The sequence below is a fragment of the Phoxinus phoxinus genome, assembly GCF_949152265.1.
Source record: "Phoxinus phoxinus genome assembly, chromosome: 5".
NCBI lineage: Eukaryota > Metazoa > Chordata > Actinopteri > Cypriniformes > Leuciscidae > Phoxinus > Phoxinus phoxinus.
Window position 1 is genome coordinate 21,944,148 of NC_136880.1, and position 26,880 is coordinate 21,971,027.

A 26,880-nucleotide genomic window follows, 5' to 3' on the forward strand; every position below is an offset into this window, starting at 1 on the left:
ACTGTCAAATAAAGTGTTACCAAATATTTCTTTACAGAAAAATTAAAGATCACACGAAACCGCAACGCACTATATAATATTTATTCGAGCACCATAGCACATTATAGCAAAATCAATTAGTTTAGCAGTAAAAAAAAAATCAGTTGGCACATAAATCCGATGAATAGTTTGCAACCTCGGACTGCTGTTCGTTACTGTAAGGCTACTTACGCCGCAGAGGAGACGTTCACACAACAGGAAATGGCAGTGTAGAAGACTTTTATATTGCTTTGAGCTACATTAAATTCTGATCTCTCTCAGATCACATCTGGAGTGTTACTCTTGTCGAACCCACATCTACAATGTCAATTAATTAATCTTTTTACACTTCTCGCTAATCTTAATTGAGCAGCTCCAAGTAAGTAATTGGCACTTTGCCTTTCTGATTGCCCCTTTGCCCCATCAGCCAATCAGAGTCCATGCCTGGAACACTGCTCACGGTGATCACCTGACAGGGAGAAATGAGCACACACACACATATTAAGACTCCTAATGATCCGTGTAATGCCTGAATCTGAGTACGTCGATGAAGGCGCACCTCATCCGCGAGTAGAGAGAGCTCACTGCTGCTGGCAGCGTCGTAGTCGTAGAGCACACGGGCCTTACGGGTGCCCGAGGTGCTGCGGAGCTCGTTGAGCGCGGGTGAGGTCTGGCTGGGTGGCGGAGCGGGCAGTGAGGCGGCCGGCGCGGCCGAGGGAACCGAGACGCTGGCGGAGGAGCTGCCAGACGGCTGATTGTTATTAGAGAACGTGGATGGGAAGCTGGAGCAAATAAGGGAGCAGTTACGTACATATTCAATGTACATATTCCTTACATCGTAATTTGACTGTTTAGCATAAATGTATTACAAACAAATGCATAGATACAAAAGTGAGCCAACCTTCCCAGCTGTTTCTGCAGATTGACCATGTACTGGTAACACTGGACATAATATGCAGCCTGAGCGTCCACAAAATCATTCAGACAGCGCAAGTGATGAGCCTGATTATGAAAAAGGAGAGCATAACCGTCAGCGCACATCATAAAACATAAAATAGATATGATTATACATCAGTGTTTCCCTCAGAATCTATCATTTAACCCAACTACTGTATTTAAAATCAGTTCGATCCGTTCTGACAAACGGATAAACATTAAATGAATGATTCATTAAAAAGAATGGCTCATAAGAGACAATTATTAAAATTGATACAAAGAATGAGCCTTTTGTCTGATTCATTAAAAGAACATGCAGGCTCATACAAGTAATTAATTTGCAAACTCATTTAGACTAGTCATGCTGTATGCTTGTTATTGAGTGCAATGAAGACAGCAAAATTAAAAGGGTGTAATTTGATGTTGTTTTACGGGACCCATCACATACAAACTCTTAAAGGAGATCTACCTCCTCCAGCCCTGATCAAACACACCTGAAGCAGCTAATGAAGATCTTCAGGAGCAGGGGTTCCCAATCCCAGTCCTCAGCCTCCCTGCTCTGCACATGTGTACGTCTGTTATCTGACAGGCTCCGTTGAGGGGTGGGTTTCATTGGACCATGTGTTTCGCGAGGTGACTTTTAATTGGGTATTTGGGAATCTTAAGTGAGATTCCAACACACCTCAATCTACTTTATTTTTTATTAGGTGCTGCTGATAGTAATATAAAGAGAGCATCAAACAGGAAATTGTTTAATCTCCTTACTTATGCTGCCCGTTAGAGTATTTTTCTTAAATGGATCTCTGATAAACTGCCAACAGTGTCGGAGTGGCATAAAGTGATATTTGATTTTCTTTTACTGGAATATATTACTTACAGGTCAAAAGGGGAAATGAATATGTTTTATCAGACATGGACCCCTTTAAAAAAAAAAAAAGATTTTAGGTCCCAGGATTTCACATATTTTTGGCAGGTCAACATGAACCTATTTTTTTGTCTTTTAACGATGCATGTATCTGGTTTATGTTGGATATGCTTGTGATATGTGGCCACTGTTCTCTTCTATTGTTTTATTATGTTAAAGAAATAATAATAATTACCGGTATATATTATGGCAACAAACTTTAAAGGGTTTGTTCACCCAAAAATGAAAATCCTGTCCTCATTTACTCACCCTCATGTCGTTTCAACCCCGTAAGACCTTCGTTCATCTTTTTGATGAATTCTGAGAGTTTTCTTCTGTCCCTCCATTGACAGCCACGCAACTGACACTTCAAAATGTTCAAAAAGAGATAGTAAAATGAATCCATATGATTTAAGCGATTTAGTCCAAATTGTCTGAAGAGACTTTGCTGCTTTAGAATGACGAACAGATTGAATTTATGTGAACTGATGTGTGAGTTGATGAATGTTTATGTGAATAAAAGCCTAAAATCAATCTGTTCATCATAAAAAAGTGATCGTGTCCCTTCAGAAAATGTGGACTAAACCACTCAATTCATATGGATTAGTTTTAAGATCTCTTTACAAACTTGTTGAAGTGTCAAAGTGGTAGTTGTGTATACTGTCAATGGAGGGACAGAAGAAAACTCTCAGATTTCCTCAAAAAGATCTTCATTTGTGTTCCGAAGATGAACGAAAGCCTTGCGGGTTTGGAACGACATGAGGGTGAGTAATTAATGACAGAATTTAAATTTTTGGGTGAACTAACCCTTTAAACTCGTCTAATTTGTGCGACTTGAGTTTCGTCTGTGTTTGATGACATTGCAGGTTGTTGTGAATGAACACATTTTGTTAAGTGAACTTCATCAGATATCCGGTCCTCAGGGAGTAGGGAGCAGGGAACACTGCGTAGGGACCCTTGCGTTCCAGTCCAAAATTGTCATGCCCTTCACTCGCTAACTTCCAGCCAGCTAACAGCATCCAAATGTATAAAGGTGTGTCTGGGTTGTTTTAAATAAAAAATATATAATTAATATATCATAGAGTTGTTTGTTGAGGTGGTGATTAGACGCGATCTGTGGTAACATAATGAATCGTACTACATTGTGGGACATAGGTGCCTGAAGTGTACATATGAAGTAGACTCGCTCCCTCGTCAAAATCGAGGGAACAAGGGTATGTCCATATAAACTTCCCTCGTCCACTTCACAAAGTGGAACGCACTTCAAAATGGTGAGGGGAAGTGCTTAGGGAAGTTCGCAAGTGCGTGTCTAAAAGTGTACTGGAACGCTGCCCCTGTCAATCAGGATGCACCCGGGCTCTCTTCTAATGAGCTGATGATCTGAATCAGGTGTGCCAGATAAGAGAAACCTACAAACTGTGAAGAGCACATAGACAGTATATAAGATGGACACAGCGACCCCATAGATTTCAACGGAGAAAAGTGAAGCCCATTTGAAGCACTCACTTCCTGATCGCCAGGCGAACTGCGCAGACTCAAACTGAGCTTGACGACGTAGATGTGACGTGGGTCTTCTAGTAGCTGTGCCGAGGGAAATCTGAATCATTCCCTTCCGAATCTCTCAGAGACGGAGAGCGTGATTATTAGTTGTCAATGAGCTAGCAGCATGAGCAACTTTATGAATCTCTATGGGCTTCTCCCTTGACTTTATGCCTCCACACCCCCCCGATTGCTTGCGAGCTTCTCCTCCGGTCTATACGGTAATTTCTCTACAGTGCGACAGAGAGTCGCGTGTTTATGACGCAATCGTTAGCCTATTTTTTACAAAAACGGCTTCTACGAAGTCATAACTCAAGATACAAAGTAATGGAGCCTTTTATACATTGTCGTGTTTCTTTAGAAATAAATAATGGACAAACGGAGTCTTTGGACGCTTCAGATGTAAAGTTATTCGCTGTCTAAGTGACGCAAAAATGAATGGGAGTCAATGGAATGCTAACAGCAGGTGAAGTTCTGCTACAATGGCGGCTCCCGCGGAGGCTTCAGTTTCCGGCGGATGGATTACCCCCTTGGAAGAGCACTGAGGCGCAAGGACTGAAATTGGGCCGATCCGATTGGTGTAGGCAATAAGTACTGTGATTGACACATGACCAATAAAATCAGTTTATGCTGAACTGGTTTGGGGAGGGAAAAAAAACTCAGGAGCACTATAATGACAGATAATAAGACAGGTGTGTTTGATAAGGGTTGGATCTGAACTCCAGGAGTAGATCTCCGGGAACAGGTTAGGGCACCCCTGCTTCTGGCATCATCTACTCACCCTCATGTCGTTCTAAGACAGTTTGCCATTCTTCTGATTAACACAAAAGATATTTTGAACAAACTTCATTAACAAACCATTTTGGCGACCATTGACATCATATATATATATATATATATACAAAAAAAAAATCTAAAAATGTCTTTAAGAAAAAAGACAGGCTTGAAACATCATGAGGGTGAGTAAATGATGACAGAATGTCCTTTTTGGATGAACTGTCCCTTTAACTGTTGCCATAGTGCTGCAGTGGCGCAGGAATCACTGATATACACAAAGGATGTGTGAGCGTACATGAGTGCTGCCGATACCCTCCAGCAGAAGTCTGGTGATCTCGGCCTGCCGGTCAAACTCACTCTGTGCTATCCTCAGTTCCGTCTCTGCCTAAGGGAAACACACACACAAAATCACATCACATATATCCTCACAACAAACAGACTCAGAATCAGATAGATGTCAGGTCTAAGCTGCTCTCTGTGCAAGGTAAATGTGACAGAGTCATGTGGGAATATAATGGGGTTTAAAGCTCCCTCTTCTGGTGGACAGGCACAAGTATGATGTTTGAGTTCACGTGGCAGGGTGAGTTGATGTCAGACAGCACAAGCACAGATAACAGGGCAGCTGTCTCGCTTTTCTTCAACAGTGTTAGGGGAGGAAAGACTCGAGCGCACTCACCTGCTGCACCTCCTCTGTCCACAGCTGGCCAGCATTTAGAAACAGTGACAAACTTGTCAGGTCAAGGAAACAGTTCAACTCAAACTGATCACTCCTCACAATCAACAGCTTTCATAACCGCCTGGAGCCGTTACGTTAGGGAGGTTTAACATGCATGCACAGACACGTTCACTGGGAGGAACCAAACCAGGGAGCTGTTCACTCCTTATGATAATGAATAAGCACATGCTCAACACTGACACACGAGACAAACACATTCACCTCACGGTGGAACGATGTTACGCAAGTTTACCGAAGTACTGGATCTAGCATAATCATTTTATACCATTCTGAAATATATTTGAATGCACATTGAAATACTTCACCAATATGACAATATATTTCATCTATTTATAAGCATATTAATGTAAAATAAAATGGTATTAATATAAAATTCAATGCTGTTTTGGCTTAAAAACAAAACACTAAAATCAATTGTTTTAAATGATACAAATGAATTTACGCATTATATTGTTATGTATAAAAACGTATTTACATTTTTTGCTAAAGATTACATTTTAGTGTTAATAAATTATTAGTTGAATTTAAATATTTAAAATAAAATATATGTTAGATGTTAAAATAGAGGAGTTAGATGATGCCAAATGTAATCTAAATGTAAAATAGAGGAAATGAGTATCACAATTAAATATCAGCTGATAATATAATATGATAAATGATAAATGTAAACCTGGACCACAAAACCAGTCACATGGGTCACAGTTTCGAAATTGAGATTACGAATAATCATATACATCACATGAAAACTGAATAAATAAGTGATTAAAAGGTGGCTAATTCGTACGAATTTGTACGATTTGTCTAAACCCACGTGATGGTTTAGGGGCGGGGTCAGGTCATTCGTACGAATTCATACGAATTTGGCAACTCGTAAAATATGTTTGATTTAGCAAAAAACGTACAAATTCGTACGAATTAGCCACCTCGTAAAATTTGTACGAATTGCCGTGAGATCCGGTTGGTTTATTATGATAGGACAATATTTGGCCGAGATACAACTATTTGAACATCTGGAATCTGAGGGTGCAAAAAAATCGAAACATTGAGAAAATTGCCTTTAAAGTTGTCCATTTATATTCGCGATTGTACTGCATTCACTCACAAAAAGAAATGTTTTATATATTTAAGGTAGGAAATTTTCTAAATATCTTAATTAAATACTTCATATATAAATAAATTAAAAATATCTCATTTGGATAATTAATATTGTGCATCTTAATGTTAGCTGAGACTGCACATGCACAGAAGACACAGATTCATGTATATTATCAATGGACAGATGAAAAACAAAACCACACCAAACACAGTAACTGCATTCTGTTGCCCTCAAAGTAAAATAAATGGCGTGTTAAGTACATCTCACAAATCAGGATGCGCATTTACCAGCACTGAGGTTTTGAGCGAACACAAAAACACATTAACTGACACACACTGCTATTTCTGTTCAGTTAGACAGAAATACAAGCGTGTGTTGATCAAGATGTGTTTTTTTTATGTAAAAGTGTTCTTTCCACAGAATGATTCTCTCCAAAGATGGTGGATTTTGTGAAGGGCAGGAGAGGGCAGATGTTTTATTAGACGCAGCAGACAAACCTTTAGCCACCTGACATGCAAGAAGCTGAGCATGTAAGAAAAGTGAGCCACATACTCCTCTCCCAGCGGAGAGCTTGAGTTCAGCTCCTTCGGACGGAGGCAGGCGAGCAGAGAGACGGAGAGAGAGACATAATGAGAGAGAACTGTGGAAAATAAGAGAGGTTAGAGATCCGAAGTGCACGCACGTGCAAAAGACCGTTCAACACAAGCATCACCTCTGTTAGTTACACTGCGCTAAGAGCATTAGAGAGCTGGCGGCTAGCGTGGGAAAGAGGAAAAAACAGCGTTCACTCTTCAAAATTCATCTCGGGTTAAGCTAGAAATGCCACTAAAGAAAAAAAGCAGTTTATTATAGCATTCTCTCTCTGTGTGTGTGTGTGTGTGTGTGTGTGTGTGTGTGTGTGTGTGTGTGTGTGTGTGTGTGTGTGTGTGTGTGTGTGTGTGTGTGTGTGTGTGTAAAATACTAACTGCAGAACGAGCGTCAGCCACTCTGGCCTTCTTCATTCTGTTTTTGGCTGCATCCAGATCTAGACGCTTATTCTGAAGCAGTTTGCGCTCTTTCTGTAAAGATAAATGAAACGGTTTAAAAATGTATAATATAATATATTGTGGTCAAAGATACTGCATGTTCAATGGTATGCTGATGCTCACAGATATGGTTTTAAAATCTCCCTCAATGAAGTTCCTGAAGGGAGTGAGGAAATTGATGGCGGAGCTGTGAATGAACTCTTTCTCTGCGCTGCCTAACAGCTTCTCAGTCTCCCCGCATTTAACAAGAGCACTACCTGCAGGATGACAGCACATTCATCTCAGCACACACACTCATCAGATACATTCAATTACATTCACGGAATATGTATGTACATTCAAAGTATTTCCATGTAGATTGACAGCCACACTTCTGGGTTCTTTCACACTGTACACTATCCGTCTAACAGATCAATGGAAAGCTGCTTGTCTGAAGAAGTGTGTTTGCTTTTTTGTGACGTCGCAATTATTTCATGGACGTAGCGGAGACTGTCAGGGTCCAGGATCAGTGGGACGAGGTCACGTAATGAGCTTACCGTACGCAGTCCCAGGTCCGAACTCGTGCCCCGAGTCGATCATGCACTCCCCTAGCAACTCGTGGTTGTTGGCACGTGTTGGGACTTTTTTGTCCAGCTTCTCGTAAAGGAACTCCTCCATCCGGACATCTACACACATCAGACAAATTCAATTAAGACGGAGTCAGATGAGACCACATGCAACCTGTTAAGCAAGGCCTGTCACCCTTACAAAAATATCTTACAAAGAGTTACTATTGATATGTGTGCTTGTTGAAAAAAAAGAAAATCATGAGCCTTCCCCTTTATGCTGCTCGGGAAATAAAGCAAAGTAAACCTCTATGCGGCCGAAAGCCGAAATAAAGATCTTTCTTAATTCTAAGACAGCCTAAGATCATAAATGCAAGATATAACCCACATTGTTCTGACTTCCTGGCTAAACAGCTAAAAATACTCTGGGTCCTAATCCTATTGCAAGGAACAGATGGGGAACCTAACACTGTTCTCCAGCAATTACTGTAGAGTTACTGCAATAGCGGGATGATTTCACAAACTGTAATGCGGAGTTCATTTCCCCTCTACTGGTGATGCAAATGAGCACAAATGGTGACTTGCAGTATTGCTGAGCTACAGTCCCGTTTAACCGCACGCATTTCTTCTTACTAGGGTTCGGCTGCAGGACAACTTCGGTCTGTTTCAAGATCTTCTCCGTCCAGTGTTTGGTGGATTCTGCCCGAATCAAAAGGGTCTCCAGGTGGGCGTCCAGCTCAGTCTTCTCCGCCTGACCAAACGTCTCCTCAGTCAACTACATGGATTGCAAACAGTTTGTTGACAGACAGTTCTGACACATGACTTTTCAGCAGTATAGTTTACATATTACATTTAACTTTTTAGAGTTGACAGTGAAGTTCACACATTCCAGATGTGGTTTCAAAACCAAAACCTAGTGAGCTGCTGACCTAAACTGCATTTCCGGCCAACACGTGACTTTTTACCACTGTTCACATGAATAATAAAATTATATATTTGAGTCATTGACAAATAAAGCTTCACAAAAGTTTTTTTTTTTTTTTTATAATCTTTTCAAAACTGATGTAATGCATATTTTTGAGTCGTGAACAATGTGTTTAAACAAGTTTTCAAAGTGTTTATTTTAAATTAGTCAGGCGGTACAACCAAATAGTTGTAGGTATATATGTACTGTAGTTGTACCACCTGACATGGAAAGAGTACCAACCTACCCATACTTGAAATTAGCAGTTTTTACCAGTATATCAGAGAGATCTACAAACCTTTTCACTCTGCCACAAGAATCAGTTGGGCTCCTCTGGATGATGCACAATCATGTTTACTGTTATTACATTGTCAATTCGTAATAAAAGTGGTATGTTTGCAGTGCCACCCTGACATCTGAGAATATAGCTACAAATTGCTGGACAATTTTTTTTTTCCAATTATCTCAACAGCTTTTAAACTACTGCCATTTATAAAATGTGTTTATATGAAAGGTTTCACACCTAAAATAATGCTATAGTGTTTTGTATTATTAAGACACCATTTTAAATAGTTTTCTTAAAGTCTGCTCATTTGTTCGGACAGTTGCACCACCTGAGATAACACAACATAAAATAATATGTATTTTAAATGTACTAAAAATGAATTCAAACTATAAAGGTTTTAAAGAATAAAGGAATATGTCATGCATTTATTAAAGTATTTTAAAAGGGAAATAATGCACATGACATGCACAAAAATATGCATGTCATGTCATTGACCCATTTATATTATATCAAAGTAAAAACAAAAATCAAATAAAAAACAATATCCTAAAATAAAACGCACCATTTGTCGTATTACATTTGACTTATTACAGTTGACATACTAACACACATAGTTGATAAACTATGTCTTAACAGAAATCAATGTAACATAAAACAAACTTGCCACAAATAATAAAGAACCGTTTTATTTCTTCTGAAAGGAATAGTGAACAAATCCGAAAAAATAAATAAAAACTGTCACCACCCCAATGTTGTTCTAAACCAATGAATTTGAATTAATATTTTCTCTAAAGCACCAAAAGGAGATGTTAGGCAGAATGACAGTTTTGGTCACCAGTCACTTTCATGTTATGGTAAAAAGAGGTAAGGAGTGAATGGTGACGTCGGCTGTGAGTTCATAACAATCTGCTTTTGTAGAGAAGTGAGAAGTCATACACGACTCACGAGGGTGAGTAAATGAAGACATACACACCTGTCAATTATTTGACTGAACTACTTTTAAGTAAAGTAAATAAAAACGGTTTATAAACAAACACAAGGGTTTTAAAGTGTTTAAGGGTCTTGAGGGTTTTAAAGTAATTTAAAGACATCAACGTTATACCTGAACAGCACGGCTGAGGAAAGTGCCCGCGTCCGCTGCTAGTCGTCTAACGTTGAACTCCATGTCTGCGTTTATGAATAAACCGATGTTTTTAAACCTTCAGTCTGAACTGAAGCCTGTTAGCAAACACAGATTAGCCTGCTGTAGCCTCTCTCCGTCCGGCCAAAACACTTATGAATTCAGCTCGCTTTGTTGTGATAAGCGTGTAGTCCATGTAAAAAAACGCAACTGGAAATATATCTAATGAAAAATAAACGCGTAAGGCTGTCTGGTGTGTATTGTGATGTATCTGTCAGTAGTGTAGCTGCTAACGCAGAGCAGCAGCTGTTGCCGGAGTGTGTGAGTGTGAGAAGAGAGGAAGGGCAAACTCAACGAGAGCCAGCGGGTGTGTCTCAAACCACAGTGTGTGTGTTGCCTACTTAGCAGTCTGGCTATAAAATATAACAAATACAGTCTGTCTGTCTATAGTATTTGGAAAAATGGTATTTGGTTTTGATAAAGAGCCAAAGAGTGAGAAAATGAATGTGGCACCTTTAACTTGACAAACTAACAAAGTCAAGCATAGATAAATCATCCATTAATCCATAGATAGCTATGAATAAATCAATAAATAATAGGAAACAATAAATAAAATGAGTAATGTTTTGAGAGGCTAAATGAAAAACAACGAGTCTCTTGACTCTCTTATAGCCTGACAAACGTAAAGAATAATAAATAACAGGAACTAAATAAATAAAAACAACATACATTTGTTATTTGCTATAAAGTATAACGTAAAAAGAAATATCTAAATCTATTATATTTATTTTATTATATAAAATATTTTAAATTTAAATAAATTTTTTTAAAACAAATACAATGTTTTAGGTTGTTAAACAAAACCCGGAAAATAATAGGAAATTACAAATAAATAAACAGAATAAAATATGGTGTTATGAACATTAAAATGTAAAATATTACTGCTTGCTTCGTGTAAAAATAAAAAAAATGCATTGTCTTGCTATGAGGTCTATGAGTTTTCATGATGTCCACTAGATGGCGCTATCGGTCAACACAGTAGTATTTATTTGACTTTTTGGTGCAATAATAACAAAACGGATACAAAGTGATTCATTGAATATTAGTTTAATGCCACAAAATGACAGAAAATTACATGTATATATGCCATTTTCTGCATGCCTTGTTGTGATTTAATAAAACAAAGGTATCAAGTTATAACTTTTTCATATTTTAAGCTACAACTTTCATGAACTGTCTCATCAAAATCACAACCATGGAAGATGAGCTTTAGGCAAAAGAAAAAAATCATAAGAACATGTATGATTTTACATTCATATCAGTTCTTGTCCACGTATTAACTTTGCATACTAAAAAGTTAAAACTGTTGGAGAGTAACAACTTTCTTTGCAAGATCTAACAAAGTGTTATATCGCAAAGTCTTGCTTTTCCAGGAACTTGGGATTCCTTCAACACCAACCTGAAAAAAAACAAAACAAGTGTCACAGTATTAGATATTGAGAGCCATTACATAAACGCAAAAGTTACTGCATAGTCATTCTGTCATGTATGTATGACATAATCACCTGATGAAAGATTGGAATGGATTGCTCAGTTAAAGATAAGTGTTCAACAACAGATAACACAAGAAGAATTTGACCTTGATTACAATAGACTGCTTTGTATTATGATAGAACAATGTGGTTCATATATTTCTGCAGTACCTGAGCTCCAATGCAGGCGCCAATGAAGGAGCTCCTGCTACAGGTGCATCCGCCGCAGCTCATGGCGTCCCGGACAGCCTGCTCATAGCCACTGGCTGTCAGAACCCCATGCAGCGCTGCCTGGAACGCACCTGGCAAACCTGAGGGACGCGACTGTCAATCAATCTCAAAAAATAACAACAGAACTGAATGCTAAAGAGACATGGGCCTGCTGAATAGTGTGCATATGATAGACTTCTGAATGACTAACCTCAGGTATTTGGAAACACAGCGGGAATGAGCTCTTTGGGTTTCTTGCTCAGATTGTCCTTTACTTGATGAATGTGCCCTGAGTTATAAAACAAAAAATAAGATTGATTATATTATCTACACACAGTGAATGACAGGATTCGCAGGGTTAAATGATGCATTAGCCTCAGCTAAAGAGACAAGCGATACAGTATATGCGGCTTCATCTGTGAAGAATCCAGCTCATAATACTAATAACGGTACCAAGCTGCTTATACCAGCTATAGCTTTGTCCAACTCCTGAGGGTTTTTCCTGTTCGGGTCATTGAGCTGTTTTAGCACTGCATCCAGGGCCTTGGGATCAGAACCATTCAGGATGAAATGCTCCAAGAACCTGAAGAAAGAGCAACTTTTAACACTAACATCATATTAAAGAGATCAGTTCATACACCATTTCCTCACACAATTTAAACTGTCATATGCCACCATCTAGTTGGAAACTAGAAATAAATAACCTAGTTGTATGTACATGCGTCACATGATCTCATGTTGTCAATCATATAGTACCAACCTAGCAGCAGCGAGAGTTACCGCCACACACATGTCGTTGTTTTGTGTGACACGGGTGGCTTCCTCAACCCTCTCCAACATCTCTGGCTTTCCAGCATAGCACGCTACAATGGGAGCCAGCTTTGCCACCCCATCTATTTGATTATCAGTTTCACAACCTGAAAGGTGTCACAATAAAGATGTACTGTTGTTTAACTCAATTTACATAGAATGTTCTTATAATTATACGTTTGAAAAACATATAAATTAATTTGTGTTTAGTAACAATATAATATAATATTTAGGAGGAGGGTTATCTGGCAATACCTGTCTCTTCCTTGCCTGCATCCACATTTTTAATGAAGCTCTTAAGGCTTGCATGTCTCCAGGGTCCCTCAATAGGTAGTTGAGGCCTGGGAGCTTGAGAGAAAAAATGATAAAAAATCATGAATAATTCAAGAAAACTCAAATTTGAAAACAAAACAAACCTAACCATCTGTCTGGGGTTATGAGTCAAAATGACAGTCAGACAAGCGTACAGGCATGGTTATCATTGTTAACATGAAATTGAAAGATGAAATCAAAAAATAAATATGAATAAAAAAGCATATTAGAAAAACTTAAACTAAAGAAAATTCGAAATGTTACAGTACTTAGGCAACTCACTGAAGTAAGTTTAAGTTGAAGCACTAAAACCGAAATGAAAATAAATTAAACCTGAATAGCGGTACAAAACGAATAAAACGTCTCAGGTTACAACTGTAACCTGCGTGACTGGTGTCTGAAGCACGAGTGCAAACACGACAATTTCATTGGCCAACGACAGTGCATGACTTCATTACCGGAGCGCCTGTGAGTATAAGAGGGTGCCTACAATGTACGTGAAATTGTGCTATTTGCTTTAGACACTGGTCACGCTGATGGCGTTCCCCATAGGGTCAATCCATTTTTTAAAGCTAATTCAAAATATTAATAAAAATGATAATAGTAATAAATAATACTAGAACAACAGGTGTGTTTTAAATGTACATTTATTTAAAATAATTAAAAGTTAAATAAAATATAAGGACACACTGTATACAGTTATATATATATATCGGTATATATATAATATCTGTTATAATGTAGAAAAACAAATATACCTTGGAATATTTCAAGAATAACTAATAAAAAAGTAAATAAGATGAAAATTTGTGCAATGGATTTAATCTACCTCCTTTGTCTCTGTAAGGATCATTGACTGGTGTGTCATATTCAGATCCTGGTCCAAAGAACTTGTAAGTGCGCTGCTTAAAATCTTCCACATTCAGACCTGTTAGCCCATGAACCACAACATGGGAAAATAACATGATGATACACATAGTATTATCATAGTCAAATTTTTTATAGAGCTACATACAATTAGATCACGATCTAATTGTTTTGAGTATTTTTCACCTCCACACTCGGACAGGGACTCCAGGAGCACGAAAGCTTGATCTCCATAGCAGCTCTGCTGTCCAGTGTTCCTCCTGTAGAACGGGTTTGCAGACTCAGGGTGGAACTCAGGCTGAGGACTTTTAGAGAGTAACACACTCAGCTTCTGCAGGTCATAGACCCAGTGGAGCGGTTGTGCTGCAGGTTATAAACACAAATCTGTGTTGACATTTGATTATTGGTACACCTATTGATTATTGGTTACCTACTTCTATAATTAATTACTGTAGTAATGACAAGAAGAACCATGTGTGATTACATAAATTGCAATGTCATACATGTGCATGTTCTTCAGCAGTATTACTCAATGCTTATAAAAACAATAAAATTTACTGTAACACTGTGATGCCAATTCATAGACTGTGATACATTACAAAACTTGACTCTGTTGTTATATATCATATTTTGTTACTAGTATTCGTAAGTAAGTCAAACCTGCAGCATCGGCCACAGCTGAGGCCACGATAGCTCCGATAGCCCTGTCAGCCAGGGCAAGAGCCATCTGTGACAGCGAGATAAAACGAAACATGAGATAAACGGTATCATGCACCTAAGCTTAGAATGTATTCAACGTACACAACTGAAACTCGTAAAATGTGTAATACAGTTTAAAAAGAAAGTGTTTCTCACCTTGAAATCCTATATTCTTTAAGCGGAATCTGAAGTTGGAGAGTTGCACAACGAATTTAATGTGGAAGCGCTTGTTGTGTTCTGTCTATGGTTGTGTTATGGAACTGCGTTCCCCGTGCGCCTGATTGGACAGAATTAAGCACGTGACAACACAACGCCTTACATCATGCACGTGCAACGTCGACTGTTTATAAATGGTAAATAGACACTATACGATTTAACCAAATAAATAACAAGTTACTAAATAGATAACTAATTATGTTATTTAAAACGAATTCATTTAGATATATTTGCTACTAGACGATTCGTTCATATTCATTGAAGTACATATAAAACAAACCGCTTTCATAAAATTGTCTGAAAGTTCTAAAAGAAAAAAAATGAATAAGCAAACTAATTTTACTGGAATACTCACTCGTGGTCATTAATCTTCATTGCTGGAAAAGTAAAAGAGAACGTTTGCACTATCTGAGTTCGCTCCTAAATCAACTTCTCCATCGAATGATCACTCTCTAAAGCCATGTTTAATCCATCTGGAATGTCCTAAATTCCCCAGTGAAAGGGCTACTTCACCATTAAAAAGCTGAACGATTGCCTTAGAAACTAGCCCTCATACTACTACTAATAATAATAGCATACGTATCTCTTTGTATTGTTCTTAATGGTTTTCTTTTATTCTGGACATTATTAATCATCATACAGGTTGGACAAATAATTTATTTACAGTTTTACAGCGTAATACAAACTCCTTTAAAGTCAGTATAATATTTAGAAGAGGGAAGAGACAAATCTGCAAGAGTTTGAAGACCTATTTGCATTTAACCCATCAGATAGGCTAGTAAAACTAACGGAAAAGGAAGCTCATTTGATAGGCTAAGGGGGGCGAAATTATCCTACTATGATGACTTGGCTCTTAATATTCATGAGACGAGCCTTCGCCATTGGAAGATTTCAACGTAGCGTCAGCAACGTGTCATTAATATTCATGAGATCAGACTTCTCCATTGGAAGATTACCAGACATCACCGCACGACTTAATTATTATAAAAAAAAACTTTGCCATACTAGAATTCGTAACTCCACTGATGGGGATTTATAGTCCTGGCAGACCGCGGATAAACCCAAATTAGTGCGCACAACAAGTCTCAGTTTTGGCAACCAAGAGCGCACGCTCAAAAAAGAAAACCACGGATGCCAAATATAACGCAAGGTGTGCGCGCTGCTCTGGTTCGGGTGTTTCTACATCATCTCAGCTTCATTTAACGGTGTCAGATTTATTTCACAGTTGTATATTTTAATTTTATACGCGCGTTATGGAGTACTGGAGGCAATGCAGCTTGTGGCTGATCAACTGTAAAGTTTTGCCCCGGAATCATCGGGTCACGGCGGATTCGGCGCAGGTTTTTGATTTGGCCCAAACTCTACGGGATGGGGTGCTTTTGTGCCAACTGCTGAACAATATCAGACCCGACACCATTAACCTAAAAGAGATCAATCTCAGACCACAGATGTCACAGGTGAGCGCCAACAATTGATATACTACTGTTATTGTATTACTTAAATGAACTACTGCTGTAATAAACGTTGTATTATTTTCTTATAATGCATTGCAGTTATGGAAACACTAACCTTCTGACACTGGACTCATAAGACTCAATAGTACACATAGTATATAGCTCTTTCAGTACACTTGTTTCTACATATTATACAGTAGGTCTAGCCTATATTCGACATTTTTTCATTTAAAACCTTTATAGTAGCCAGTGCCATATAGTACTACAAGGGGCTCCAGTGCCAGTGGCAGCATAGACATCTCTTCACAAAGGGTCCAATGGTAGATATACACAGCTCTCTTTGTATACTGCATCATTCAGTCAGTCTGCAAAGCTCTCAACAAACTGGGTAAACATTGAGCTAATAAAACATCAATTTTTAAATGTACAGCGTGTTTTGGTAGGGACCCAAAAGTCATCCAGATGAATGTTCTGTCTGATTCGCTGCTGTGTGTAAGTAAGTGTTTAGGGCTGAGAAGTCTCAGGCAGTCTGCCCAGGGCCAAACGACTCTTCCCAGATGCCCCTGTTTCACTCCAGTGACCTGATAAAATCCAACTTTGCTGTGACTGATTTTTAAACTCACAAATCCACCCTTCTGGACTGACGAGACACAGTCAGTCTCCATCAGACAACGGAAAAGAGCAATTTTCAACAACATCCCTTGGATTAGTCAGCGTTCACTTATCTGACTCCTGTAGTCGTGTGCATTTTGATATGTGTGGTTTGTGTGCTCTAAAAAATTAGTTCACAATAATTTAAATAAATGAATGTGAATTAATAAAACTATTGAATTTAAATTCAGCTGTCATGATGGATACACGGACACTTCCCTCACAGTAGTGAGAATTTAAAAGCAACCTTATCTATTGTGATCTTTGACTGGAAAGAAAAACACAGAAGCAGAAATATAGCCTAGTCAATTGCAGCTATTAGACAATAGACCGTTTGTGATTAGCTGGGAATCTCATTTCCTCATCTACCGAAGGGAAAAGCCTTAATATTGAGTCCACCATGAGTCTCTCACAAGGCCACATTTCCACAGAAATGATTGTGTTGTCCCGAAATTGCTTGTCCATATATATGCAAAAACGAAATCGTTTAAAAATTTACTAAATCTTTTTTTTTGTTGCTCTTTTAGTTCCTCTGCCTGAAGAATATTCGTACATTTCTGTCTGCATGCTGTGAAGTATTTGGGATGAAGAAGAGTGAATTGTTTGATGCCTTCGATCTCTTCGACGTCCGTGATTTTGGAAAGGTAAAGAATAAATAAATAAAAATGCAAAAAAAAATGTATTTTCTATAATTTGTATTGTTAGTTTATAAAGTAGCCAGTTGTAACACACACACACACAAAAATAATATATATATACCGGTATATAATATATATATATAATGTTATGGTGAATATATACTGTATACATATATATATTCACCAGAACAATAATATAATGTACACAATGAACAATAAACATATTTTAATTAATGTATTAATATATTAATTTATATAATGAACATATTAAGTAAATTTGTTTTGATTTTATTTTGAAATCAGAATTAGCTGTGAATTCCTGCTTAGTGTTAATGAGACTATTAACAAACATTATTTTCTGAATATGGGTCAGACAGTATGTATTGATAGAGGGGGGAGTGTGACCAGACGGCTGACCAGAGAAGCTGACAATCTAACATACTGTACAGTTGTGGGGCCATTTGCAAAAACCAGTCGTACAAATTTTTTCTTATCTTTAAAGGGTCATTTCACCTAAAAATGACATTTCTGTCATTAACTACTAACCCTCATGCCGTTCCAAACCCATAACACCAGATATTTTTGATGAAATCCGAGATCTTTCTGTTTTCTATCTCTACGCCAACATGTCCTTTTTTACATTCAGTTTCCCCATGCAATGAACATAATCTGTTTAATATTTCTCAGAAAATGTAGCTGTCTTGCTTGGTTGATGTGGTTGTGGTCTGGCCTCTGAAGGTGACCTGCAATAAATAGCTCATTTATTTCCCGTACAACATGTTGCAGCCTACAACCTCTTCGTGAATGTTTAGACTGAACAATAATTCCCTGAGCCACAGGAGTAACCAACTCCAGTAGCTTCCTCCTGGCATTTCTCCAAGCAAGCGCAGTGGCTGAAGGTCTGGTCTCATGTGGGGTTAAACATAAAGCGGCGCGTCCTTTTGTGCTGTGAGGGACAGCGCTGTTCTCACAGAGGAGTTCAGCTATTATTTGACCGCACTCGTATGACACATCTGCAGCCACGCAGAAGCATTAGCACATCCCTGCAGGGCTGGACTACAGTCGGGAGAGCACTCCTGAAAGAACGGACTAATGCAGGGAACGGAAAAGCAGTGCAAACACCCCCAGTTTTTAAAGGCTTCTAGCTAAGGGCATGTGTGTATGTTAAAGGAGCTGAGCATATCTGGAGAACCTGTTGTTTTGTGCAGTTATGCAAGATGAAAGGTGAATAGCAGTGAGTGTATAGTTGATGTTGAAGTAGATCGAAACACGTGTAGTAGTAACTATAACTAAAAGTAGCATGAAACTTTTAATGAGGTGGTCATTTGATAGTCACTCCCCGTCATCACAGATTCCAGGACTATTTTTGTAGTTGTACTCCCTATAGCCCTGAAGATGTCTATGCGTTTTTTTACTTTTTCAATATATTCGGCTACTTTAGGCTAAGGTAATAGCACCTTTATATCTCCCAACTGCGATGTTATCTCTCACAATTGCAACTTTGTTTCTTGCAATTGTGACTTTGTTTCTCATCATTTCGGCTTTATTTCGCACAATGTGATTATATCTTGCAATGTGATTTCTTTATTTTCATATATTTACGCTACCGTTCGAAATGAACACTTTTATTTAGCAAGGATACATTAAATTGATAAAAAGTTTTTATTTCAAACAAATGCTGTTCTTTTCTATTCATCGAAGATTTTTTTTTTTGATCACAGACAGTTTCCACAAAAATGTTAAGAAGCACAACTGTTTTTAAAATTGATTATAAGGTTCTTAAGCACCAATATTGCAGTGATTTTTAAGAATCATATGATAATGAAGACTGGATTAATAGCTGCTGAAAATTCAGCTTTGAATAAATTATAATTTGAAATATATTAAAATAGAAAAATTTACAGTATATCACTATTTGTACTGTGTTTGTGCTTTAAATACATGCAGACTTGGTGAACATGAGACACTTTTTCTAAACAAACACACACACACACACACACACACACACACACACACACACACACACAACTGTGACAATGAAGCAGTGGCTCCATTGTAAGAATTGTTCACTTCACATTGAAATGTTTGAGACTGTAGTTGCTGGGTTTTGCCCCATTTATATGTCTCTCTGTGTTCTCAAGGTTTAAGTTAATCCTTCTGAATAATCTTTGCCCCGCAGCAATCTACTAACATGAGTTTGCCTTGTAAGTATGCATGTTACATCCACATCCATTAAATCTTCTTTAAATTAAATTATGAAGTAATGACATGAAATGCAGCTCAGACTTAGCACTCTGGGTTGAAGTTGTGTGCTTATTTTAGTATTAAGTAAAATTAACTTGATAAAACATTGTTCAAACTCTGATTGGATGGTCTGCCATTCAAAGCCTTTGTAAAATGCTGAAAAACACATGCCAAGTTGCATACTGTACTTTGCCCAGTAACTGAATAGAGCCTAATGTTAGTATAATGCACTACATTACTCAAATAAAATAACATACAACTCAATTACAATAGTTAACTATAGTTTCATTAAAGTTTTCATAGTTTTATAAAAGCAATAAGCAGCAATAAGAGTCGCTAAAGTGATTTTAGCGTGTGTAGATACTCCACTTTACACGTAGTGCCTTAAATGACTGGAAAGACCATGTTCACACAGAGGACGATAACTATGATAATGATACAAATATAGTTCTAAAAATCATTCTAAATATATAAAAATAGCAGTCCACACAACAACTATAATGATAAACGCACAGAGAAACTATATTGTTGGAATCACTTTCAGAACTATTCAGCTAGAGGTGGGCAAAAATACATCAAAAACTATTGTGTTATAAACTACAAATACTGGCTCATGAAATGTAACAAAATAAAATACAAAATACTGATGTGAAAAATTTATTTAAATAAAATACAAGTAATTAGTATTTGGAAAATACAAAAATACTCCCACAATAATCTTAAGTCTTTTTTTTTATTACTGAAAGGTCAATAACACAAATAGTAGCAATAACACAAATATGAGAAATGTGTAAATTCAAAATGGCAAAGTAGCAAAATAAAAAAGCATGGGCATTTCACTAAATCTCTACAGGGCCTGAAATAGCTCCCTGTGACGTAAATGGCATGTATAGCTATAAGTTCACATCAATGGTGTGGTAGGCTGCCTTTAAAGGGGTGGTAAAGTATGATTTGACTTTTCTAACTTTAGTTAGTGTGTAATGTTGCTGTTTGAGCATAAACAACATCTGCAAAGTTTCAACACTCAAAGTTAAAAGCAAAGGGAGATATTTGCTTTTAAAGAAAAGGACTACAACAAACGTCTGGTAGGGACTACACGACATTCCTGGGTTTAGTGACATCAGCAAGTCTAAAATGTATTATCACCGTTACTCTACGCGTGCCTTAAGGCTTGAATAAGCGTAGAGAGACATTTCCTCACCACTGGCTAAGGGAGGGGAAACAGCCATAAATCTATGTTTATGTTATGTGCACTAACAGCTTTAATGAGGAACTTTATTGAAAGGTCAATAACAGAAATAGTAGCAATAACACAACTATGCTACAAAAGAGAAAACTAAAGTCAAGTAAGTCAAGTAAAGCTGTTTCAAAGCAGCTTTACAGAGATAAACGTATAATTTAAGGTAACAGATTGTTTTGGCTTTATAGCGGTTCCTGAATAAACATATTTTCCAGCCAAAGCCAGCCCCGACCGACTCACCTCAGTCGAAGTGATCAATTGTTATTAAATTAGGGGCCTCTAAGACGACACCGTTTTTCTCTAAAACAGACTTTAAACGCGAGCCTGTGATAAACGCTGATGGCACTCACGTGCACATCAAGAATTAATTCTATAGTTATATGCGTTTGAATATATATGCACAGTTTTGTAATTCCCTGCAAACCATGCCTAAACAAACTACTTGTCTTAAATTTTGATACAGAATTTTATTTTATCACTTCGGGGTTGGTAGCTTACGCGAGCCAAATTTCCCCACAACGCTTTATCTGTAGAGTGGTAAAGGGATCCTCCATAGGGAGAGACTAGTTGGCACTTAGGCTTGGAGGGAGCCCGGTCTACAGGGCGTCACGTGATTTTCATGCATCTAACCTGGACATTGCCATTGCCAACATCAGACCGAAAATATGGCAAAATCATCTATGGTGATAAGCATATGGTGATTTTTAAGATTTTTAATATGGTATTTAAAATACTCTAAATACACTCCCTCAAAATATTTTGTTACAAACTGCATTTTATTTTTTCCACACCTGCAAAATACAAATGACAAAATACACTAAAGTAATTAAATACGTATTTAAAATACATTTAATTGAAATACTGCCCATGTCTGCAGCTGATGAATGATAAAATCATTGGCTGCCAATCAGAATCCATCCTGCTTTAAAGAGCTTGAGCATTTAAGCGGGAGACGACGACACTGCTGCGCGCACTTAGAATAAACAGAATGATGTGGACGCTGATATAGTTAAGTTTATAGTTATCTTTATAGTTTTCAATCTTGGTGTGAACGGGCCTTAAAGGTAGGGTAGCCAATTTTCAGAGTGGCTAGTAATAACAAGCTTTGAAAGCATAAGATCAAATCCTCCCTTCAGAGCTTCTCCCAAGCCAGGCCTTCAAAACACATGAACGCGTACAGCAGGGAGCAAACAAAAGCAGCAAGAGAGACAGCGTTAAACTACCTCATGTCTCAACGCACATAACATTACAATAATTATGAACATAAACAACTTAAAGAGCGCTGACCCTGTATCACCTGACTGCTGCAGGTTCATTTCGGTGTTGATAATGTTGCCATTGAAACGCATAAATTCACGAGCCGCTCAGGTGTATAACGTTACAGGTTTCCATCTCTTCCATCCAAATTACAGTAGTTATGGCTCAGCATAAGCTCGTTGTTTTGGTTCAGGAGGAACTGTAAAATGTGGCTGCTGTTTGTTTGCGTTGCTCGGTGACTGACGTCTGTCTAACTCTGCATAGCATGAAACGCACTGATGATCAACGTATCCTATCAACGTATGTATTTTTATAGGTATAAAAATACATAGGTTGATAGGCAGGTAGGACATCGTATCATTGCACTCAGACCGAATGCAATGATTGGACGGACATTTTATGGTCCTACGCCTTCCACAGACACTATATATTTGTATAAATACTTTTAGACCGCACTTAAAATAGTGATTGGTATCCGGACGTGAAGAGAAAAAAAAAAAATCTGGAACGAATCGCCTACCCTGCCATTGCCTCTCATCGCTTATTTCTTTCTTCAAATTGTTTCTCATGAAGTCACACAGGTGTTAATGTTGCTTGACTCTACCACAGCTGTTTTTTCATCTTCCTGTGCTGTTTCCTTGAGCCTTCAAGGCACGTCATCTTATGCACATGTCGTTGTTTCAGTCACCCCATTTGACAGTAGAGATATAGATTTACTACATGCCTTCAAGGCATTCTCTTATTATTAGGTTACTGGGGTAGTATATTGACAGTTAGATAACACAACCATATCAAATCAATAGGTGGTTGCAGTTTTGCCTTTGCAATGATTTACTGACACGATTTCTCTTGAACTGCTTTATCTGCTTCACATATGTTGTGAATGAGTTGATCATTTAAAAAAAATAACATTGAGTACAGATGTTTTTGATAGTCTGGTGTGTATTTGTTTGTCTAATCAGTATATGCAAAAAGTGTATGCAACTTTTTTTTTTCTTTGTACATGGCCATACTATTTACCGGACATTCAAAATCATGGTGTTGTTCCTGATTTAAGAGCTAAGACCACATTCAGATTAGTGCTGTATTTTTAACTTCCTTCTGATGAACGTAACCAAAGAAGCACAGGAAACCTGTAAAAGTCATTGTAAGGTGATGGTTAAATATCTGGAAGACTTTTACTTGTCAGATTTCTCATTCTTTATTATCATTAATGTGAAAGTAATTAACACTATGAAATAACATAAAAGGAAGGAGAAATAGGAAATATATTGTGACTAAAATGTTTAAAAAGAACATTAAAACCGTCTTATATTGTAGATGCCACGAAGTAGCTACCAGTTTTGTCTATAGCTCAGTGCAATCTTGGGATGGTGCATCATGTGTTGCTTTTTAACAGGATTGAAGCAGTCCATATGTCTGCTGGGAAATTGTTTTCATTGACTGTCTTGTCTAACTTGTCCAATAAATGGATAAAAGCATCTTCCAAACGCATAATATAATTCAAATGTTAAAGAAATTCATTGGTATGCACAATTTCCATGTTGTTTCAAAGCTAGTTTTAAGCATTTAAACAAATTCCGTCAAATTTGTGACTGTTTTTACATTGATATAATATAATAAAACTGAAGATAGTCTTGCCTTCTGCACATTCTCACTTAATTTGTTCACACAGAACGTGTTTTTCCATTTCAATGCACTACTTTTCAATTGTTTTTCTGCACTTCTTGCGTCTTTTGCAGCGTTTCGCGCATGACACGGCGTTCTAAAAACGCAACACTCAAGTAAAAAACGCGTCTCGAGACCTTGCACTTTTTTCCTCATTCCACTGCCCGCGTCTCACGTTTTTCAAAGCAAAACGTTCTGTTTGAACGAGGCCTATGAATGCACAGTCTATTGAGATGCAGAATGCTGTGCATCACCTCTGCTGTGCAGCTTTATGTATGAATTGAAATTCAGCTGCGGCCTGCCTATAAATCTACACAAGCTGTGACTTGCATTTGGCATCTTCGTTTTATACTGTAAAGGTGACTTTTTAAAAAAATGCACTTTAAAGATGTTATTCGTAATGCAGGCTGTATTAGTAATAAGGCACTGAATCCATGGTTTTATTTTTACCTTGTGGAACAGATATTTACTCAGGGATTTCTGCTGTTCCATCTCCACAGAGACAGAATGCCATCTGTGAAAGAATAAACGTTTATGCAATTTAAAAGGCACGAAGCGAGAATGAAAGTAGATGACAAAAACATCTTATCACGGGTGCGAACAAAAATAGCTTTCTAAAGGAAGCAGGGTTGGTTTTCAACAGGTGTTCAGAAAGCGTGAGCCAAAGACCCAAATGGTGCGCTATCACCTAGATCTGTCTATTTGTACGGATTGTGCTTGTGTGTATGCATGCATGCATGCATGTGTGTAACCATATGTCAATCTGTATATGTCTGTTTGTGTGCATGGTTGTAAATGTGAGAAAACAGGCCCACATCAGAGCAGCTTGGCATTGCAAGACCACTTCCTCTCCCGATAGTGCAGCGTCTCTCTAATAGCATCACGTTTCATAGGTAGACTGTAATAGGAATCAGTTTAGCTTTTCAGCCAAAGCAGCGAGTTTAAAATTCACCCTATTATTTCATTATTGTAGGGTATTTCTTAAAAATATTTTACTCACTTAAGATGTGTCAGATCACATTTTTGTAATTTCATTAATTTTTACCAGAAAACCACATATAATTACTAATATATTACAATCAAATATCAGCAGTCGCCCTTTACAGTTTGTGTCACATTTTAAATCGTTTTGTGATGGAATGCAAGGTTTACAAAGGGATGTTGTTGAAGGATGAAGATTATACTGGATGAAGTATCACTAAGTTATATTTTCCCTTAAGACATAGTATAAATATAGTAATATATTATAACTGTTTTTTAATCCCTTATCACATGTGAAATGAGCAACTGCACTTTTACTTGAACTGCAGATTTATTGTTGAGTATTAAATAGTTTTAACAACTTTGTAAACCTTGCATTGCATCACAAAATAATTTAAAATATGATTTATAAACGGTGTAGGTCAGACTGAAATGATTAGCGATCTTGTTAAAAGTAAAATAAAACAATGTGCATTTGTTTAAATGTTGTCATGATATCATTTAAAGTTGCAGAACAAGCTGTTTGGCCGGCTTTGTTTCAATAAATGTCCTTTTTTTTATGGAGAGGAAGTTTTGAAAGTTACAGTTTGTTTTTAAAATGTGTAATACATTGAACTCATTTGTCTCAAAAGACCAGGGAAACGTGTTTAAAAACACAGTGACTACAGATAAACTAAAAGTCTGTATACTGTATGTAGACCAACAACCGAACTGACACACAATGTTTATCTTTAACCTGCAATTCAAAGACACACTTTTGTCTTTCCAGGTCATCGACACTCTATCAAAACTCTCTTATACGCCTAATGCACAACAGAGAGGGATCAGGTGGGTTTGCATTTGCAAAATGAATCAGTTGGACACATTAAAGATCTTATTCTCCGAGCTAAAATAAGGGTTCTGCACCGATTTCACAGGTCATTCCCCACAGAGGAAAGCAGTGAGAATGAAGACATATACATCCATTTGGCAGATCTCCTTGAGTAAGCATGAAGCTCTCCTAATTGGCCAGTTGTTTGTATTGGAAGCAATGAGATACTCATTTTCGGAAACTCATTAGCACGTAGTCTCCCACGTATATGTATGTGTTTTGTTTCTGATCAACTCTAGAATTGAACAATTTATAGTTTCAGTAAATGTATGAGATCTATAATCTATGCAAGTGGGAGGAATGTGAATGGCTGATTAATAGTAAGTGTGAAAACAGGAAGTTACACAGGAATTCAGTTCACTGATCTATTGTATTTAAAAACCAGTAGCCACGAAGTCTGTGGTTTGCCTGTTATCTGTTGTGTAATTACCAGTATGTTCATATTTTGAAAGCAGTTCTGAAGTCCTAATCTTAAATGTAATTGTGTAAACAGCGAGGAGCTGGAGGAAGATATTTACGACCCTGTGTACGGAGATGTTGATGGAGGAGAGGTGTATGAGGATCTGATGAGGACAGAGGCTGCTGCGTCTCAGGCGGTACTCAAATGACTCAGTACCACACACATACACACACACACAAACTCTCCCAACGCATCAAAGTGTTGATTTCCTTTGTTAAACACCTACCGTACTCCTACTCCTACCAGAAATATGGTTGCATTTTCATATGAATCTTTATGAGTAAATTCACCGTAAACACAAAAAGCACCAGAAAAACAACAACATAACTTGTGTCTTTAAACTCGATGAGTTGCATCGAGACCCCATAAAACTTCTTTAGGTTGTGTTTTTAAAACTTTTTTTGGATAGCTTGCTGTAGTCTTCTCTCACGTCAGAGTTGTGTTGACAGAAACAGGCCGAGGTGGACATCAGAAGCTGCTGTCTTTTAGAGATCAAACAGACAGAAGCCAAATACACTGAGACTCTGGAGACCATCGAGAAGGTGAGATTCATATTCTCAGCGTGGAAAATTTCATCATACCGCTGTTGCCACTCAATGAAGGATATGCGTTTCCTACATGGAGCTTACATTTTTGTGTGTTTCTTAACAGTATTTTATGATTCCACTGATAAAATTCATCTCAGCAACAGAAATTGACAAAGTTTTCATCAATATACCAGTGAGTAAAGCTGACCACCATGTTTCTATATTTTTTTAAGTAAACAATGTCTAACATTTACACCTTATATATACACGTGTGTCTGTGTGTTTGTGTGTGCGCGC

General features: G+C 37.6%; 3 protein-coding genes across 7 annotated transcripts in view; 1 reads left to right on the forward strand and 2 right to left on the reverse strand.

Moving 5' to 3' along the window:
• Positions 1 to 70: 70 nt before the first annotated feature.
• On the reverse strand, positions 71 to 10,338 carry sh3glb1b (SH3-domain GRB2-like endophilin B1b). Of its 3 annotated transcripts, XM_079611659.1 has the most exons (11): positions 9,929 to 10,282; positions 8,210 to 8,351; positions 7,568 to 7,696; positions 7,155 to 7,288; positions 6,972 to 7,064; positions 6,504 to 6,590; positions 4,851 to 4,874; positions 4,470 to 4,559; positions 920 to 1,020; positions 578 to 800; positions 71 to 487 (listed from the first exon to the last, which is right to left on the reverse strand). In XM_079611659.1, the coding sequence occupies exons 1-11, from the start codon at positions 9,989 to 9,991 to the stop codon at positions 380 to 382; spliced, it is 1,194 nt and encodes a 397-aa protein (XP_079467785.1). In that variant the 5' UTR covers positions 9,992 to 10,282; the 3' UTR covers positions 71 to 379. The 3 variants fall into 3 exon arrangements, with proteins under 3 accessions (XP_079467785.1, XP_079467786.1, XP_079467787.1); XM_079611660.1 differs by lacking the exon at positions 4,851 to 4,874; XM_079611661.1 differs by lacking the exons at positions 4,851 to 4,874; positions 6,504 to 6,590 and having other exon boundaries at positions 9,929 to 10,338.
• Positions 10,339 to 11,037: 699 nt separating this feature from the next.
• Positions 11,038 to 15,144, reverse strand: selenoj (selenoprotein J). Its single transcript, XM_079611662.1, has 11 exons — positions 14,948 to 15,144; positions 14,533 to 14,653; positions 14,338 to 14,404; positions 13,864 to 14,040; positions 13,640 to 13,738; positions 12,754 to 12,846; positions 12,449 to 12,605; positions 12,156 to 12,271; positions 11,900 to 11,977; positions 11,650 to 11,789; positions 11,038 to 11,405 (listed from the first exon to the last, which is right to left on the reverse strand). Exons 3-11 carry the CDS (start codon positions 14,402 to 14,404, stop codon positions 11,304 to 11,306), a joined length of 1,029 nt encoding a protein of 342 aa, XP_079467788.1. The 5' UTR covers positions 14,533 to 14,653; positions 14,948 to 15,144; the 3' UTR covers positions 11,038 to 11,303.
• Positions 15,145 to 15,702: 558 nt separating this feature from the next.
• Positions 15,703 to 26,880, forward strand: part of vav3b (vav 3 guanine nucleotide exchange factor b) — a 49,154-nt gene continuing 37,976 nt past the window's right edge. For 2 of the 3 annotated variants that reach the window (XM_079611653.1, XM_079611654.1), the window contains exons 1-7: positions 15,703 to 16,049; positions 17,225 to 17,341; positions 25,495 to 25,553; positions 25,643 to 25,708; positions 26,090 to 26,192; positions 26,506 to 26,598; positions 26,708 to 26,776. In XM_079611653.1, coding sequence (XP_079467779.1) covers positions 15,846 to 16,049; positions 17,225 to 17,341; positions 25,495 to 25,553; positions 25,643 to 25,708; positions 26,090 to 26,192; positions 26,506 to 26,598; positions 26,708 to 26,776 — 711 coding nt within the window. In that variant the 5' untranslated portion in view covers positions 15,703 to 15,845. The remainder of the gene's footprint in view (positions 16,050 to 17,224; positions 17,342 to 25,494; positions 25,554 to 25,642; positions 25,709 to 26,089; positions 26,193 to 26,505; positions 26,599 to 26,707; positions 26,777 to 26,880) is intronic. The other variant, XM_079611655.1, reaches the window with a different exon arrangement.